Source organism: Erinaceus europaeus, chromosome 10, assembly GCF_950295315.1.
Source record: "Erinaceus europaeus chromosome 10, mEriEur2.1, whole genome shotgun sequence".
Taxonomy (NCBI): Eukaryota; Metazoa; Chordata; class Mammalia; order Eulipotyphla; family Erinaceidae; genus Erinaceus; species Erinaceus europaeus.
Window position 1 is genome coordinate 114,919,535 of NC_080171.1, and position 19,193 is coordinate 114,938,727.

The following is a 19,193-nucleotide window of genomic DNA, read 5'->3' on the forward strand; positions in this document are numbered from 1 at the left end:
GAAAAGAAAGATAGACACCTGCAGACCTGCTTCACCGCCTGTGAAGCGACTCCCCTGCAGGAGGGGAGCCAGGGACTTGAACCGGGATCCTTACCCGGTCCTTGCTCTTTGTGCCACATGCGCTTAACCCGCTGCACCACCGCCCGGCGCCTGGTTTATATCTTAAACAAAAAGCGAAATGATTGAACAAAGTGTCTTATCAGAAATTATTGATATGTAAATGGTTAGAGACTACAATGGAAAATATTGGTAAAATGGACTTTAAAAATATGACTCAGCTCCCCACCTGCAGGGGAGTCACTTCAGGTGTCTATCTTTCTCTCCCCCTCTCTCTTCCCCTCCTCTCTCCATTTTTCTCTGTCCTATCCAACAACGACGACATTAATAATAACTATAACAATAAAACAACAAGGACAATAAAAGGGAATAAATAATAAATAAATAAAAATTTAAAAATATATATATGACTCAAGTAGTGCTATCTGCAATAGGTTCACTTGAGATTAAAAACTACAATAAAAGGATAGAAAAAACATTCAATGAGGCCCAGGCAGCAGCACATCTGGTTAAGCGCATACATTACAGTGTGCAAGGACCCAGGTTCAAGCCGCTGGTCCCCACCTGGAGAAGAGAAAGCTTCACAAGTGGTGAAGCAGGGCTGCAGGTGTTTCTCTGTCTCTTCCCCTCTCGACCTCTCCCTACTCTCTCAATTTCTCTCTGCCTCTGTCCAGTAATAACTAAATAAAAATATTTTAATTAAAAAAAGGAAAAGATGTGGTCCAGGAGGCTAAGGCTTTGGACTCTCAAGCATGAGGTTCCAAGTTCAATCCCCAGCAGCACATGTACCAGAGTGATGTCTGGTTCTTTCTCTCTCTCCTATCATTTCTCATGAATAAATAAATAAAATTAAAAAAAAAAGGAAAAAGATATCGTATGTCAAAGAGAGAGAGAACAGGGGTCACTATGATAATACCCAACAAAATAAACTTTAAGTAAAAAAAGAGATTAGAAGGAGTCGGCGGTAGCGCAGCGGGTTAAGCACAAGTGGTGCAAAGCACAAGGACCAGTGTAAGGATCCTGGTTTGAGCCCCCGGCTCCCCACTTGCAGGGGAGTCACCTCACAAGCGGTAAAGCAGATCTGCATGTGTCTTTCTCTCCCCTCTCTGTCTTCCCATCCTCTCTCTATTTCTCTCTGTCCTACCCAACAACAACAACAATAAAACAACAGGGCAACAAAAGAGAATTAAGTAATTAATTAAAAAGAGAGAGATTAGAAGAGGCAAAAGATATATATTAACAAAGTATCCAGTATTAAAAGATATAAAAATTACAAACATTTGCACCTAAAGACAAACCACCAAAACATATGAAGAAATTCAGAAATAATTCTGAATTAACTGAATTATGAAGTTCTGGTTCAAAGTCATGATAGGAGATCAAAAGACAGCTTACCTGAGCCCTAGGTCAGATAGATGGGGTTTGCAGTTCATGGTATTTACATACTTTCTTCATAATTGGGAGCTAACTCTCTGCCCTAATCCAGCTTTCTAGGCCTAGTCTCAACTCTGATACCATCTTCCCAGATAATAATTTTATCCCACTTGAATATAAAAAGAAGAAAAAAGTGGTAAAGCCCTGGATATGAGTGAGACACACACAAAAAATCATGAGTCAATACAAGAAGGTGACTGGCCACAAATTAATACACAAAAATTGGTGGCATACTTCTGTGTAAGGAGAGTACTTAAAGAAATTAAGAAATCAACCCCATTTACAGGAGGACTATCAAAATCAATGAGGTGTACAGGTATAAATTTAACAAAGAGGGGTGGGGGAAATAGCCTAACGGTTATGCAAACAGGCTCTCATGCCTGAGGCTCTGAGGTCCCAGGTTCAATCCCCCGACCTACCATAAACCAGAGCTGAACAGTACTCTGGTATAAATAAATAAAAAATAAACAAATAAACAGATAAATTTAACAAAGGATGTGAAAGACTTTCACACTGAAAATTAAGTCACTACCAAAGGTAGCAGAAAAAAAAAAAGCCACAAGGATATGGAAAAATATTCCATGTTCCTAGATTGGAAGAATACTTAAAATAGGAACAGTCTGTTACCTAAAGCAACAGACAGATTCAATGCAATCCCCATTTAAAAAAAGGAAAAAAAAAAAGGCTTTTTTTTTTTTTTTAAGGAAATAGATCAAATGCTCTGAGATGTGTCTAGACCACAAAAAGCCCAGAACTGTCAAATCAATTCTAAGGGAAAAAGAGCAAGAACGGAGGCATCATGTTTCCTGACTTCAAGTTGTATTATTACAGGGCTGTGATATCCAACTATGTGGAAATGGAATAAAAATAGACACATGAACTCAATAAAGTAGAGAAAGGAGTCTTTTCACTACATCTCACCATGTACAAAAATAAACTTAAAATGCATTAAAGACTTGGATATTAGACAGGAAACCACAAAATACACAGAAGAAAAACACTGGCAGAACACTCTGTGATGTCTGCTTTGGAAATGCCTCGGACACTTGAGTCCACTCACAAGAAAAACTAAAGTGAAAATGACCCAGTGGAATTACATCACACTGAAAATCTTCTGTAAAGCAAAAGGAATAATCATCAAAACTAAAAGACACCCTACTAAATAAGCCAGGATATTCACAAACCACACATCAAAGAGCTAGTAAAAAAAATCTCTACGGGCCATGCAGTGGTGCACCTGGTTAAGTGCACACACTATGGTGTGCAAGGACCGGGCCTCAGGCCCCTGGTCCCCACCTGCAGGGGGAAAGCTTCACCAGTGGTGAAGTAGAGCTGTAGGTGTCTCTCTATCTCTTTCCTTCTCTATTTCTCCCTCCCCTCTCAACTTCTGTCTCTATCCAAGAATAAAATATATAGCTAATACACACACACACACACACACACACACACACACAATTCAGTAAATTCAGCAACACGACAAAGAAATCCCATCATATGATGGGGAGATTTCAACAGACTTTTTTTTTTTTTTTTTTTTACTAAAGAAGAGACTAAGATGGCCAATAGGCATATGAGAAAAATGCTCAGTGTTATTATTATCAGAGAAATGCAAATCCAGACAGCAAAGAGCTGCCCGGTGCCAGGCAGTCTCTGCATAACAATTATGTATGAAGCCTGCTTCTCTCTCTCAATAATAAATAATTAAATAAAATATTTTAAATAAGTAAAAAAATAAAATCTTCTGCCTACTATCAACTGATTTCATTAATGTGGATTGTAGATCACTAAAAGCCAATGGATTTATAAAAAAAAAAAAATTAAAAGAGGGAGTCCAGCGGGTTAAGCGCTGGTGGCACAAAGCACAAGGACCATTGTAAGGATCCTGGTTCAAGCCCCCAGCTCCCCACCTGCAAGGGAGTCGCTTCACAGGTGGTGAAGCAGGTTTGCAGGTGTCTGTCTTTCTCTCCCCCTCTCTGTCTTCCCCTCCTCTCTCCATTTCTCTCCATCCTATCTAACAATGACAATATCAATAACAACAGTAACAACTACAACAATAAAAAAGGGCAACAAAAGGGAATAAATAGATATTTAAAACATTTAAAAAAAGAAATTAAAAGTGAGACTAAGCTTAAAACACAGAAATTTGTTTCTTAAAATTACATTAGACACAACTTTGAAATTGAGGGTGCTAGCATAATGGGCCAGGGCCCTTTTATGTTAGAGGTCTCTCATATCCTCTCTTGGTAGCAAACAAATGTTTTGTTTTGTTTTTTTAACTGGGGAAGTAATAGCTTACAAGACAGTTGTTGGCACATTGGCACAGTCTCTCTCTTAGATATCCACAGCAGGCATCAGCACAGCACTCCACCAGCAGCCCAGGTCCCTTTTCACCATCAAGCTCTGGGTTACTGATCCTATTTCCTATTTCCCCACAGTCCATGGTCCTTTGCTGCAACATATTCAGTCTAGTTCAAGCTTTACTCTGTTTCCCTTTTCTCCCCCTTGCCTCTTCTTCCTTATTCCCCCCACCACCAAATTTTTTAAAAAATATGTTGCTACCAGGGTTATCACTGAGGCTCGGTGTTAGCACTATGAACCCACCATTCCCAAAGGCTGTTTTTTTTCCCCCCCTTTTTCTTTCTTTCCTTCTATTTTATTTGATAGGACAGAAAGAAATTGAAGTGGGATGGGGAGACAGACAGACACCTGCAGACCTACTTCATTGCTTGTGAAGCATCGCCCCCTGCAGGTGGGGAGTTGGGGTTTGAACCTGAGCTCAATTAGGCATGCCACTGCCAGGCCGGGTCTCCACCTTGCTTCTTAGGTATTATCCTTATGTGAAATAATCTGATAGTCATCCTGAATTGGACAGTTCTAAAGGTGTGTTTCATAAGGTCTCTAAAGACAGTCACAAGATCAGATCCTAATTACCTCCCAGTGGTCCCCTTTCCAAGTATCATTACAGTGGACTTAACTTTTTTCATATGAATTTGGAGGGATAAAAATTTTTAGACTATATCAAAATGTACTATGAATGGCTTAATGAGTGTTTAACTCAAGAATTTATTTTTTCAAATTACATTTGAATATTCATCAGCATAGCTCATGTTAAATAAAGCCATATCATCTCACTAGATGTAAAAAAAAAAAAAAAAAAGGTGGGGGGAAGTTTCTGAGAGTCTCTTTGCATAAACGGATCTCATTCTTTCAGCACCTTGTCAAATTCGACTGGGCTGAAAAAGTGAAGACAGTCTCTGCTGGGGCTGTGTGTTGGCTCACCTGGTTGAGCTCACACATTACAGCTCACAAGGACTCAGGTATAAGCCTCACCCCTGTCCCACATCCCCACCGCTGAGGGAAAGTTTCTTGAGGGTTGAAACAAAAGCTACTGGGGTTTCTCTCTCTCCCTCTCATCTCTCAATTTCTGTCTCTATATCTAAAATTAATTCATTGGTTTCTTTTCTTTTCTTTTTCCTCCAGCGTTATTGCTGGGGCCCAAGGCCTGCACTACAAATCCACTGCTCCTGGAGGCCATTTTTCCCATTTTTGTTGCCCTTGTTATTATTATTGCTGTTGTTGTTGGATAGGACAGAGAGAAATCGAGAGAGGAGGGGAAGACAGAGGGGGGAGAGAAAGATAGATATCTGCAGACCTGCTTCACCACCTGTGAAGCGACTCCCCTGCAGGTGGGGAACTGGGGGCTCAAACCAGGATCCTTGCGGGGATCCTTGAGCTTGGTGCCACGTGTGCTTAACCTGCTGTGCTACCACCCAGCCCCCTGATTCATTGATTTTTAAAAAGACAGCTTCTGCCTTCAAGCTGCATGCAAGTTTGATACCATAAGCACATAACTAACCGTTAGAGGTCCTTTCATTCCCTCTCCTTCAATAAAACAAATTGGTTGGATTTTGAACTAATAGTCTTGTGACTGGTGTATTGCATAAAAGTAAAAGACTCTGAGGTGGGAGGGGAAGCAGGCAGGGAGCGCTCAAGACCTGGAACCTGATGACAGAGGAGGACCTAATAGGGATTGAGTCGTTATGTGGAAAACTGAGAAATGTTACACATGTACAAACTATTGTACTTTACTGCCAGCTATAAACCATTAATCCCCCCCAATAAAGAAATTTTTAAAAAATGGGCAGGGGTAGATAGCATAATGGTTATGCAAACAGACTCTCATGCCTGAGGCTCCTAAGTCCCAGGTTCAGTCCCCTATACCACCATAAATCAGAGCTGAGCAGTGGTGCTCTGGTAAAAAAAAAAATCAATAAATAAATTAATTAAACAATAAAGTCTTGTGACCCATTCCTGTTCTGACACTTCCTTTCTTTGCAACCATGGGCAAGCAATTTCACTTTTCTTTTCTTTTTCTTTCTTCTTCTTTTTTTTTTCTTAACATTTCATTTATTTATTTATTTTCCCTTTTGTTGCCCTTGTTGTTTAACATTGTTGTGATTTTTTTATGTCGTTGTTGTTGGATAGGACAGAGAGAAATGGAGAGAGGAGGGGAAGACAGAGAGAGGGAAAGAAAGACAGACACCTGCAGACCTGCTTCACCGCTTGTGAAGTGACTCCCCTGCAGACAGGGGGTGGGGGGGGCTGGAACCAGCATCCTTATGCCGGTCCTTGCGCTTTGCGCCTCGTGCGCCTAACCCGCTGCGCCACCGCCTGCCTTCTCTTCCTTTTTTTTTTTTTTTTTTTTTTTTAATCAGAACACTGTCCAGCTCTGGTTTATGTGGTGGTGCTGGGGGGACCGAACCTGCGACTACAGAACATCAGGCATGAGAGTCTATTTGCATAGCCATTATGCTATCTAGCCCGCCCACAATTTCACTTTTCTAAGATTCAGTTTCCTTAACTTTAAACAGTTACCAGAAGACTGTCATAAGTGTATGATATACATGTGTGTTGTGTGTACACATGCATATACATACTCATACACGTGTTGTCTACATACACGTGTACATGCATGCCATAGTTTATGTGATATAAATAAAGAGCTGGGCAGGAGAGGTAGCATAGTGGTTATGCAAACAGACTTTCATGCCTGAGACTCCAGGGTCTCAGGTTCAATCCCCTACTCAACGCCCCACACCACCATATGCCAAAACTGAGCAGTACTCTGTTAAAATAAATAAATAAAATAAATAGCTACCTGTGCATTCCCAGGCTAACACTGAGTAAATCAGTTACAGACCGCGGCTGTACTAGTGCTGTGGTAGGTAACACTACTCTCCAGACACTTCAGCCTATTAGTGTTAGAGGCTACAGTCTCCTTTCTCGATTCCTTCACATTCACAATTAGCTTTCAGAATGAATACAACTGCCAAAACAGCCATGTCAAGTATTTATTTTTATCAACTCACTTTGTCACCTAAATTACTTGTCAAAGGAAACGTTACATCACTTAGATGGCCCATATAGTGAACACCATGAAATCAAATAGTTATCAGATCCCAACAAATCGGTCCCAGCGAAGACTAGATTGTTAAAGATATAAGGAAGGCTCCCTCCACGTTGGTTATCGACAAGGAGGAAAGAACACAAGAGATAGCTATCCGCCCCCACCCCCAGATCAGTCCAGAAAGCGCTCCCCACCAAGCAGTCTGCGAATCCCGCGATGCTGTCACCAGCCAGCCTGCACTCCGAGGGACCAAGGGGGAGCAGTGCGGAGCCCCCCAGCCTGCACACCGAGGGGTCAAAGGGGAGCACCGCAGGGGCAGCCAGCCTGCACACCCAGGGGTCAAAGGGAGCATCACGGGTCCAGCCAATCTGCACACCCAGGGGTCAAAGGGGAGCATAGAGGGGGCTGTCAGCCTGCACACCCAGGGGTCAAAGGGGAGCATAGAAGGGGCAGCCAGCCTGCAAAACTCCGGGGCTAATGGGGAGCATCGCAGGGGCAGCCAGCCTGCGCGCCCAGGGGTCAAAGGGTAATATCACGGGTCCAGCCAGCTTGCACTCTGGGAGACCAAGGACTAACAGTTCGGGGCTAGCCATCCTGCCCGGGGATCAAAGGGGGAGCAGTACGGGTCCTGCCAGACTCCACACCCAGGCATCAGTGGGGAGGGTCGCGGGGCCCATCAGTGTGCAGTCAAAGGGGAGAAAGAAGCTCAGGGCCCCAGGGGCCACATACCGGGCTTGGGCAGTGTCTCCCACAGGCGCCGGTGTCTCCCTACAAGCCCGCCGCAGGGCCGCGATCTCGGCTTCCAGGGCGCGGAGCTCTGCCCGCCGGGAGTCCATGGAGCCGCTCAGACTCGGGACGCGGGACTTGGCGCCCAGGCTCCGCGCTTCAAACGCCGCGCGCTCCGGCGCGAACCACCCCGGGACGAGCAGGGGGAGGCGGCAGCGCGACGCGAGAACCCGCGGCCCAGACCGGCTCCCGTGCGGCGTCCAGCCCGGGCCACACCCGCTCCGCCCACCAGAGCCTGCGCACGACCGGCCCCTCGCCGCAGGGCAGAAGCGGGATCCGAGCCGCCGCCTCGCGTGCCACAGCCCACCTGCACCCGCGCTGACTTGGATCAACCCAGTTAGCACATCGCTCAAGAGGCGGTCCCGGAACCACGTGCAAGGGTGTCTCTTTATTTTTCTTCCGCTCCCTCCTTTCCGCCAACCTAGTCCAGAGAGCTGATGAACGCGGACAAGGTCCTAACCCTCTTCAGTTTGAATGAGGCGTTTGGGCTGGGGATCGCTTGCTGACCTTAACTGCTGGGTGACAGGAAACGGTATATTCCAGGGAAACCAAGAGCGCCGGGAGGACGGAGCGTGACGGCGGAACTTTGGAGAGGCTGGGTTGGAACTCCGGGAGGAAGTCCGAGAGACTACGCCGCTAGGGGCCCTGAACCGGAAGTCAGCCACCAGAGCCGAGCCAACGCTGAAGACAACGTGGTGAGCGGCGGGTCAGGGAAGCGGGAAATGTTGACACCATTTGGTTCATTTTGTGCCACCCTCGTCTTGGATCTTCTGGGAGGACAAGGGCCAAGGTGGACAGGTTGGAGCGGAGGAGGTTAGCAGGAAGCTGTAGACTTTGCCTCCCGCCCAGGGTTCTAGGACTGTTTTTGGATTTGTGGGTGATTGGGGTCTGCCGGCTCCTGGAAAAAGGACCAGGTTGAATTACGTTCTTGAGAGGCTCTAAACAAGATGAAGGATTTTCTTGGGGGATATGAACTATTAGCGCCCCTGGGAAGGTTTCGCTGATTCCCAATCCAACGGCATCCGCTGGTGTTGAGAATTACAGGTTCAGAGATTAGATCTGGGCTCTAACCCTGGTTTCACCGCTGATATTCTGAATGGCCTTGGGAAAGTGACAGCGACTCCTGCTTGATGCGGGGCCTGCAAAATAGCCGCAGTGCTGCTTTGCCCTGTGCAGGACCCAAGTTCGAGCCTGACCCGCATTACACTAAAGGAAGCTTCTGTGCTGTGGTTTCTTTCACTCTCTCTACCTTCCCTTCTCGATCACTATCGCAAAGAAAGAAAGAAAGAAAAAAAAAAGCAAGAGATGCATGCAAACTGCAACACGGGCACTTCGTAAGAAGATGACTTTACTGTGTTGACTGTAATGCCATTTGCTGTAGTTGTCCTGTCTTTTTAATCTTTTAGCATTTTGTTTTATTTCTTTTAATATTTTAATGTTTATTTTCCCTTTTGTTGCCTTTTTTTTAATTGTTGTAGTTATTGATGTCGTCGTTGGTTAGGGCAGAGAGAAATGGAGAGAGGAGGGGAAGACAGAGAGGGGGAGAGAAAGACAGACACCTGCAGACCTGCTTCACCGCCTGTGAAGCGACTCCCCTGCAGGTGGGGAGCCGGGACTCGAGCCAGGATCCTTATGCTTATGCCCGTCCTTGCGCTTTGTCGTCACGTGCACTTAACCCACTGCACTACCGCCCAACTCCCATCTTTTAGCATTTTAACCTGTTGCATCCTCTGTTGTGTACTTGAATATCACCAGAGCATTATCCAGTTCTGGTTTTATGGTTCTGGGGACTGAGCCTGGGACCTCTCCAGGACAGATCCAGTGTGATACCATTACTCTCTTCCCCCCTTCATACAGTTATTTAAAGTGAATAAATATATGTATGAATGAATGAAAGACATTTGACAACATGGAAAAGTACATGAGAAGAGGTAGCATATAATATTGTAGGTCTCTAAAGTGAAGTCACCAGTCTATGCCTGTCTTTATGTGTGTAGAGGTGCTGTTCTGGAGAGTGTTAGCAGAATCTCCAGAGGGAAAATGTAGCAGCAGTACAGGAGGAAGTGAAGCAGACACCAGGCGTGGTGCACCCCGGTTGAGCACACACATTACCATGCAAAGCACCCAGGTTCCCCACGTACCCAGTCCCCATGGGAGGAAGGCAGCTTCATGAGTGGTGAAGCAGTGTTGTAGGCCTCTCTCTTTGTTCCTCTCTAATTCCCCCTCCTCTCTGTTTCTGTCTGTTCTATCAAAATTATAAAAGAAAAAGAAAACAGAAGTGGGGCGTCGGGTGGTAGCGCAGCGGGTTAAGCGCAGGTGGCGCAAAGTGCAAGAACCAACGTTAATGATCCGGGTTCGAGTCCCTAGCTCCCAACCTGCAGGGGAGTCGCTTCACAGGCGGTGAAGCAGGTCTGCAGGTGTCTATCTTTCTCTCCCCCTCTCTGTCTTCCCCTCCTCTCTCCATTTCTCTCTGTACTATCCAGCAATGGCGACATCAACAACAATAATAATAACTACAACAATAAAAAAAAAATTTAAAGGGATAAATACAGAGCTGGGTGGTGGCGCACCGGATTAAGCGCACATGGCAGAAAGTGCATGAACCGGCATATGGGTCCCAGTTCAAGCCCCCGCTTCCCACCTGCTGGGGAGTCGCTTCACAGGCGGTGAAGCAGGTCTGCAGGTATCTATCTTTCTCTCCCCCTCTCTGTCTTCCCCTCCTCTCTCCATTTCTCTCTGTCATATCCAACAACGAAGACAGACAGCAATAATAACTACAACAATGACGATACACAAGGGCAACAAAAGGGAAAAATTAAATAAAGTTTTTAAAAAGGAATAAATAAATATTAAAAAAAACAGAAGTGAAGCACATGCCCAGGTGATGAATTTGTTGTGGAAGGTTCAGGGAAAGGAGTGGGGAGGTTTTGCTAGAATTGTTAAGAACTAATGGAAAGAAACTCCTCTCTACAGATAATTATTTTTCCCCACACTGAGTATATGCCCAAACTTCATGAAAGCCAGCAAAGAAGTAAAGCGCCTCTTTGTGGGTGGCCTTGGCCAGAACATTTCCCAAGCAGATCTGCAAAGTCAGTTCAGCAGATTTGGAGACGTTTTTGATGTGGAGATCATCACTCGAAAAGATGACCAAGGTAAGTCTGTGGTTGTTCATGGATAATTTAAGTCAGATATAGCTCAGGTGAAGTGTCACAAATTAAAGGAAGTGTGGTTCAGGAGGTGGCACCTTGGATAAAGTATTAGACTGGATATCATGAGGTCTCGAATTTAATCCCCAGCAGCACGTGTGCCAGAGTGATGTCTGGTTCTTTTATCCTTCTGTCCCTCAAATAAATAAATAAATAAATACAAATTAAAGGATTTCTAGAAATGAATGTTACCTCTAAACACTGAAAGTGTTGTTGCTTAATTTTAAGACAGTGTGTCCACTCTGTGTGCCAGAGGGGTTCTGTATCATATGAAACTTGCCCAGATATGTCGCAAAAGTTAAAAAAAAAAAAAAATTCTGAATTCCAGAACATCTGACTTCTGGAATGTGCAACTTTAAAAATTTCAGAACTAAGGGGCCAGATAGTGGTGCACCTGATTGAGTGCACACATTGCCGTGTGCAAGGACTCAGGTTTAAAATCCTGGTTCCCCACCTGCAGGGGAAAAGCTTCAAGAGTGGTGAAGCAGAGCTGCAGGTGTCCCTCTGTCTCTCTCCTTCTCTAACTCCCCCTCTTCTCTCAATGTCTCTTCTCTCTATCCAAACAAATAAAAATATTGTTTAAAAATTTTATGTTCTTTTTCTAAAACAATTTTTTTCACAACAAATGGTGGTGCTGGGATTGAACAGTCAGACTCTTAGGCATGAAAGTCTGTTTGCATAGCCACTGTTCTGTCTCCTCTGCCCAGCGTTCTTTACTGTTGGCTGTCCATAATTTAACAATGAGCTGTCTTTGTGTATATCATTCTGCATTTGCAAATATGGGTGTTGAGGGCAGGGGAGGTAACATAATGGTTATGCAAAGAGATTCGCATGCTTGAGACTCCACAAAGTCCCAGGTTCAATTCCCAGCACTAGAAGCCAGAGCTGAGCGAAGCACCAGTAAAAATAAATAATAAATCAGTAATAGGCTGTTGAGCTGGAGCCATAGCATGATGGTTGTGCAAAAAAGACTTGCATGACTGAATGCACCAAACGCCTCAAGTTTAATCCAATGCACCAAACGCCTCAAGTTTAATCCAGCATAAACCAAAGCTGAACAGTGCTATGGTACAATAATTAATAATAAGTGTTTCGTTTTGTTTTACAAAATGTGTTCTGTTAACTCTATTTTTTTTTTAATAAGCCTTGGCTTCATGCATGCACAATTTCACCACTCCCTGGTCACTTTTCTTCTTCAGATAAAGATAGAGAGGGAGGGGAGTCGGGCGGTAGTGTGGCGGGTTAAGCACAGGTGGCGCAAAGTGCAAGGACCGGCATAAGGATCCCGGTTCGAGCCCCCGGCTCCCCACCTGCAGGGGAGTCGCTTCACAAGCGGTGGAGCAGGTCTGCAGGTGTCTTTCTCTCCCCCTCTCTGTCTTCTCCTCCTCTCTCCATTTCTCTCTGTCCTGTCCAACAACGACATCAATAATAACTACAACAATAAAACAACAAGGACAACAAAAGGGAATATAAATAAATAAATAAATATTTTTTTAAAATTAAGGGAGTTGGGCTGTAGCGCAGCGGATTAAGCACATGTGCTACAAAGTACAAGGACTGGCCTAAGGATCCCGGTTCGAGCCCCGGCTCCCCACCTGCAGGGGAGTCACTTCACAGGCGGTGAAGCAGGTCTGCAGGTGTCTATCTTCTCTCCCCCTCTCTGTCTTCCCCTTCTTTCTCCATTTCTCTCTGTCCTATCCAACAACGATGACATTAATAACAACAATAATAACTACAACAATAAAACAACAAAGGCAACTAAAGGGAAAATAAATAAATGTTCAAAAAATGCAGTGGCTCGAATTGCTCCAACTTCCTCCGGTGATAAACTGATGTGAATGGAAGGAGATATATGATTGGCTTCGGGTCGTGGTTTCAGGAGATCTTTCTTTGGCAGTCTATTCCTCTATGTTTTATGAGTGTGCTCCGTTTTTAAGCATAGACTTGAATTGGATACTGTACTCTAGATGCGAGTTGTAAATGCTTCTTTTCTTCTCTTTAGGAAATCCACAGAAAGTCTTCGCATACATCAATGTCAACATAACAGAAGCAGACCTGAGAAAATGTAAGGTCCTTCATCACATGCTTTCCACACAATCTGCCAGTGCGTGTTGCTGTGTAACTGAGAAAAACTTGGAGTTTAGATCTAAGTCTCGCAGTTCCGTTAAGTTGTCTATAAGCACAGCCTTGAACTTAGATGGCACAGCTGTGCAGGTTTAGAGCTGTACTACTTAAGCTCAGCAGTCCTGGTAACATATTGCTGGTGTGGTCTCCCTGAAGTTGTATTCTTGAGTTAGGGAGCATCACAGTGTGGTTGCCCATTGGATTTGAATAGCAGAGATCCCCAGGTTGAGTCCCTAGCACCACCCTAGGCCAGAGTTGAGCAGTGCTCTGGCCACTCTCGCTTTGTCTCAAATAAAAATTTAGAGGGAAATTTAGAAAATAGATAACTATTCTCGGATACTTTGGAACAAACTGCCCCATGTGTACATACACCCACATACACACTCCTCACTCACTCACTTTACTGGATATTGTGACCAGCTCCTCTCTCCATCATGTTATTTTCTTGAGCAATTAATTATTATCATTAATTGGTGTTAGGAGAGAGCTACTTGTGTCCGAAAAATCAGCAGATACTAAAAATGGAACATACTATCAGAGAAAGAAAGACATTAGCTTATAAAGTCATATGATTTAATTTACTGTTGAGTAAAAAAAAATCGATAGGACAAGTAAGTTTTTTTTTTGTTTTTTTTTTAAATATTTATTTTATTTTATTTATTCCCTTTTGTTGCCCTTACTGTTTTATTGTTGTTGTCGTTGTTGGATAGGACAGAGAGAAATGGAGAGAGGAGGGGAAGACAGAGAGGAGGAGAGAAAGATAGACACCTGCAGACCTGCTTCACCGCCTGTGAAGCGACTCCCCTGCAGGTGGGGAGCCGGGGTTCGAACCCGGATCCTTATGCCGGTCCTTGTGCTTTGCGCCACCTGCGCTTAACCCGCTGCGCTACAGCCCGACTCCCGACAAGTAAGTTTTGACTACGAGTATATCATCTTTCTTTTAAAAAAAAAAAGATTTTTTTTTTTTTTAATTTATGAGAAAGATAGTAGGAGAAAGAGAGAGAGAGAGAAAGAACCAGACATCACTCTGGTACTTGTGCTGCCGGGGATCGAACTTAGGACCTCATGCTTGAGAGTCTAATGCTTTATCTACTGCACCACCTCCTGAGCCACCAAGTATATCATCTTTCCTGTGTGATGTGAGGCAACTGATTTAAACTTCTAAATCCCAGTTCACTTTTCTGATATATGGCAAAGAAATGGGCATCAGGACATATTAAGAACTCTGTCCTTATTATAGTACCTACCAATAGGTATTGTGGTTATTACTAAGGAAGCTGATAGCATATATTCAGAAATATTGACTATTGGAGGATAGAAGGTCAAAATGTTTGGTCACTTGTAACAAATTTGTAAAAAAGCAAATGAATTTTACTGTACAGTTTGCACACTTGCCTTGATCCTATCTTCCAGGAGATACTAGGGGCCATAAAGACCTCCATGGGTGGTCCGGGAGGTGGCACAGTAGATAAAGCATTGGACTCTCAAGCATGAGATCCTGAGTTTAATCCCCGGCAGCACATGTACCATAGTGATGTCTGGTTCTTTCTCTCCTATCTTTCTCATTTAAGAAAAGGGGGGTGGGGTGCAGCGGGTTAAGCGCTCGTGGTACAAAGCGCAAGGACCGGTGTAAGGATCCCGGTTCGAGCCCCCGGCTCCCCACCTGCAGGGGAGTCTCTTCACAGGCAGTGAAGCAGGTCTGCAGGTGTCTGTCTTTCTCTCCCTTTCTCTGTCTTCCCCTCCTCTCTCCATTTCTCTCTGTCCTATCCAACAACAAATTGTATCAACAAGGGCACAATAATAATAACCACAACGAAGCTACAACAAGGGCAACAAAAGGGGGGAAAAAATGGCCTCCAGGAGCGGTGGATTCATGGTGCAGGCACCGAGCCCAGCAATAACCCTGGAGGAAAAAAAAAAAAAAAGGACCTCCATGGTACGTGTTTAAGATGAGACTGGAAGCTGGGAGGCCTCATTTTCTTTATTCCATTTCCAGTGTCTTGGTGATAAACAAACCTGCTTTTCTTTTTTTAAATGTTTTTTTTTTTAATTTTATGTTCCCTTTTATTGCCCTTGTTTTTCCTGTTGTTGTAGTTATTATTGTTGTTGTTATTGATGTCATTGTTGTTGGATAGGACAGAGAAATATGGAGAGAGGAGGGGAAGACAGAGGGGGAGAAAAAGATAGACACCTGCAGACCTGCTTCACCTCTGTAGGTGGGGAGCCGGGGGCTCGAACTGGGATCCTTACGCCTGTCCTTGCTCTTGGTGCCATGTGCACTTAACCCACTGTGCTACTGCCGAACCCCCACAAATCTGCTTTTCTTAATACTACAGATATCATTAGGAAATGTACACATTGAAATAAATTGTGCATTGTCATACAACTTGATATCCTTTACTTTGTAGGTATGTCTGTCTTAAACAAAACAAAATGGAAAGGTGGAACATTGCAAATTCAGCTAGCAAGAGAAAGTTTTTTGCACAGGTAAGATTTACTGTACATGAATTTCAACCTTGTTACTTTATTTTGTACTATATATTTGATTAATTTGGACATATCAAAATATATCATTAATTGTAGCCAAAGCAAACATGGAGCTAAAACCCTACTAACTAGCTTTCCATGACCCCAGCCCTCATTCAAAAAGACAGTATTGGGAGTCAGTCGGTAGCGCAGCGGGTTAAAGCGCAGGTGGCGCAAAGCACAAGGACCGGCTTAAGGATCCCAGTTCGAACCCCTGGCTCCCCACCTGCAGGGGAGTCGCTTCACAGGTGGTGAAGCAGGTCTGCAGGTGTCTGTCTTTCTCTCCCCCTCTCTGTCTTCCCCTCCTCTCTCCATTTCTCTCTGTCCTATCCAACAATGATGACATCAATAACAACAATAATATCCACAACAATAAAAAAAAAAAAAAACAAGGGCAACAAAAGAGAGTAAAAAAAAAAGACAGTATTTTTACATATGTGACTTTTATCTATCTATATTTTTGCCCGGGTTTTCTCTCTCTCTCTCTCCCTCTCCCTCCCCCCCCCCCCTCTCTCTCTCTCTCTCTCTCTCTCTATATATATATATATATATATATATATATATATATATATATATGTTGTTGTTGCCCTTGTTTTTATTGTTGTTGTAGTTATTATTATTGTTGATGTCATCATTGTTGGCTAGGACAGAGAAATCGAGAGAGATGGGGAAGACAGAGAGGGAGAGAGAAAGACAGACACCTATAGACCTGCTTCACCACCTGTGAAGAGACTCCCCTGCAAGTGGGGAGCCTGCGCTTGAACTGGGATTCTCACACCGGTCCTATGTGCGCGTAACCCGCGGTGCCACTGCCCCACTCCCTGCCCAGGTTTTTCTGTGGTCCTGCCTCCTCTGCCTTTTAAAGCCACAGCTACACCTATTACTACTTCCAAATGTCTTTCCATTTTTCCTCTTCTCTCTCCGAGTCCTGATGGAATTGGGTTTCAGAGCCCCCTAGTCATCTTCCCCTAACATTTCTCCCCCACTGGGAGTGTGGACCACAATTATTTTGGGGTTGCAGATGGTAGGATTTCTGGGTTCTGTACTTAACTTCTCTACTGGACATGGGCATTACATGTCGATCCATACCCCCAGACTGTTTCTGTCTTTTCCTAGTGTGGTAGGGCTCTGGAGAGGTGAGGTTCTAGGACATTAGTGAGTTCATCCACCCATGGAATTTAGGATGGAGTCGTAGTATCATCTGCAAGTTGGTGTCTGAAAGGTACTAAATTATGAAGCAGGACAAATGTTTAATAAATAGGAACCAGAAAGTAGGAATACGTGAGATTAGGGACTTTAGATTTAAAAGAAGCTAGAAAGATTATTTTAGGTATGTTTCAGGGGCCTATGATTTTAGTGATTTTTATCTGAACAACATGGAGGTAGGCCAAAAATATTGTCTGGAAATGTAGTCAGAGTAGAGAATAGAACTAGAAAGCTGGATTAGGGCAGAGAACAGCTCCCAAACTTGAAGAGAAAAGTATATATAATTAATTGCTTACTCCATCAGCCTTACCCAAAGCCCAAGTATATTTATACATATATATTTGTAAAAATACTTTATTTTGTTGTTGTTTTTGTTGTTGTTATAGACAGAAGTTGAGAGGGAACAGGGGAGAGAGAGAGACCTGCAGAACTGCTTCACCACTTGTGAAACTTCCCACCCTGCAGGTGGACACTGAGGGGCTTGAACCCAGGTCCTTGTACACTGCAACATGTGCACTCTACCAGGTGTATCACTGCCTGGCCCCTGTACTTCATCTCTCTATATATTTGTTCATGATAGAGATGGAGGATGGGGGAGTATGAGGGAGCCCGAGACCAGAGCACTGCTCAGCTCTGGCTTATGGTGGTGCTGGCAGTTGGATGTGGGCCCTTCAGAACATATGGCATGAATGCGTGTTTTTTTTTAATTAAAATTTTTTTTATTATCTTTATTTTATTTATTGGTTGGAGACAGCCAGAAACCTAGAGGGAAGTGGGTGATAGAGAGGAAGAAAAAGAGACACCTACAGCATTGCTTCACCACTAGTACAGCTTTCCCCGTGCAGGTGGGGCTGGGGGCTCGATCCGGGGTCCTGCCGCATTGTCCCAGGTGCGCTCAGCCAGGTGCGCCACCACCCATTCCGAATACTTCCCTTTTTTAGCATTCCTTTTTTGTGATGGTGTAGATCTTCCATTCTTCTTTGTTATAACTGTTAAGTACTTCGGCAAAATGATTGTACCACTCTGCAGTTGGTCACCCCCCACTATGGACATTTGGACTCTCCACTTCATGACCGTAGATGACCTTTGAGCATGCATTCTGCGCATATGCAGTAGTTCTTCCACAGTTTATGTCAATAAGGGGAGTTGCTTTATTATAGACTTCTGTGCATTTAAGATTTAATAAATATTACTAAGTTGCCTGTGTTTACTTTGACTGGTAAAGCTAGTGTCACACAAAGATATAAAGATAATAGGGAATCCTACATGAAAGTCATGTGATTATGCAGATGACTTAAGAATAAGGCTGTGGGGAGTCAGGCAGTAGTGCAGTGGGTTAAGTGCACATAGTAGGAAGCTCAAGGACTGGCGATGGGATCCGGGTTCAAGCCCCCAGCTCCCCACCTGCAGGGGAGTCGCTTCACAGGCGGTGAAGCAGGTCTGCGGGTGTCTTTCTCTCCCCCTCTCTGTCTTCCCCTCCTCTCTCCATTTCTCTCTGTCCTATCTAACCACGATGACGTCAATAACAGCAATGATGACTACAACAATAAAAAAAAACGAGCAACAAAAGGGAAAATAAATAAATAAATAAATAAATAAATAAGAATAAGATTGTGTTAAAAGATATTAAAGTGTTTTAAGGTCCTGAAGCTAGCCTCAGGGAGAAAAGACGATATGAGTTTGGGAGTGTTGTTTCTCTCTTTTTCCCTCCCTCCCTCCTTTCTCTTCCTTTCTTTCTCTTCTTTCTTTCTGCGGATGGGAACTGGGGGCTTCAGCCTATATCCTTGCACATTGCAACATGTGTACTCATCCTGGCCTCCCCTTTTTTATTTTGTTTGCTTGCTTGGGGAGTAGGGAGAACCCGAGCATCACTCTGGGACATGTGATGCCTGGGCTTGAACTCAGAACCTCATGCTTGAGAGTCTAAAACGTATTCATCATTTCACCTCCTGGGCTTTGAGTTTGGGACCATTAAATGTATTTCAGGAGGGGAGCAGGCAGGTTAGGCACACAGTGGAAAGCGCAAGGAGCTGTGCAAGGATTCCGGTTTGAGCACCCAGCTCACCACAAATAGTGAAGCAGGTTTGCAGATGTCTGTCTTTCTCTCCCCCTCCCTCTCCCCATCTTCCCCTCCTCTCTCACTATCTCTCTGTCCTATCCAACAACAGCAGCAGCAGCAGCAGCAACAACAATGGTGGAAAATGGCCTCCAGGAGCAATAGATTTGTAGTACAGGCAACAAGCCCCAGCAATAACCCTGAAATATATATATATCAGGAATATGCATACAGCCAAATGAGCAGAGCTGCTTAAATTGTTCTAGACCACAGCAATGACACAGGGAAAAGTAACGGCTAAACTAAGTGGCAGTCAGCTTATAGGAGCCATCTCTTGAGGGTATGGTCTTTGTGAAAGGTGACAGGTACAGTTGACTTTGTTATCCTGCCC

The 19,193-nt window shown here is 44.2% G+C and overlaps 2 protein-coding genes across 5 annotated transcripts in view; one reads left to right on the forward strand and one right to left on the reverse strand.

The window, feature by feature from the left end:
* The window catches only part of CENPP (centromere protein P), a 211,436-nt gene extending 203,399 nt beyond the window's left edge, over nucleotides 1-8,037 (reverse strand). The window contains exon 1 of the mRNA XM_007529174.2: nucleotides 7,628-8,037. Coding sequence (XP_007529236.1) covers nucleotides 7,628-7,734 — 107 coding nt within the window. The 5' untranslated portion in view covers nucleotides 7,735-8,037. The remainder of the gene's footprint in view (nucleotides 1-7,627) is intronic.
* A 190-nt stretch (nucleotides 8,038-8,227) lies between these two features.
* Nucleotides 8,228-19,193, forward strand: part of NOL8 (nucleolar protein 8) — a 35,714-nt gene continuing 24,748 nt past the window's right edge. Inside the window, exons 1-4 of one of the 4 annotated variants that reach the window (XM_060200574.1) lie at nucleotides 8,228-8,379; nucleotides 10,658-10,836; nucleotides 12,893-12,955; nucleotides 15,423-15,501. In XM_060200574.1, the coding sequence (XP_060056557.1) occupies nucleotides 10,698-10,836; nucleotides 12,893-12,955; nucleotides 15,423-15,501 (281 nt within the window). In that variant the 5' untranslated portion in view covers nucleotides 8,228-8,379; nucleotides 10,658-10,697. Of the gene's footprint in view, nucleotides 8,498-10,657; nucleotides 10,837-12,892; nucleotides 12,956-15,422; nucleotides 15,502-19,193 lie in introns of all 4 variants that reach the window. The other 3 variants (XM_060200576.1, XM_060200575.1, XM_060200577.1) reach the window with 3 other exon arrangements.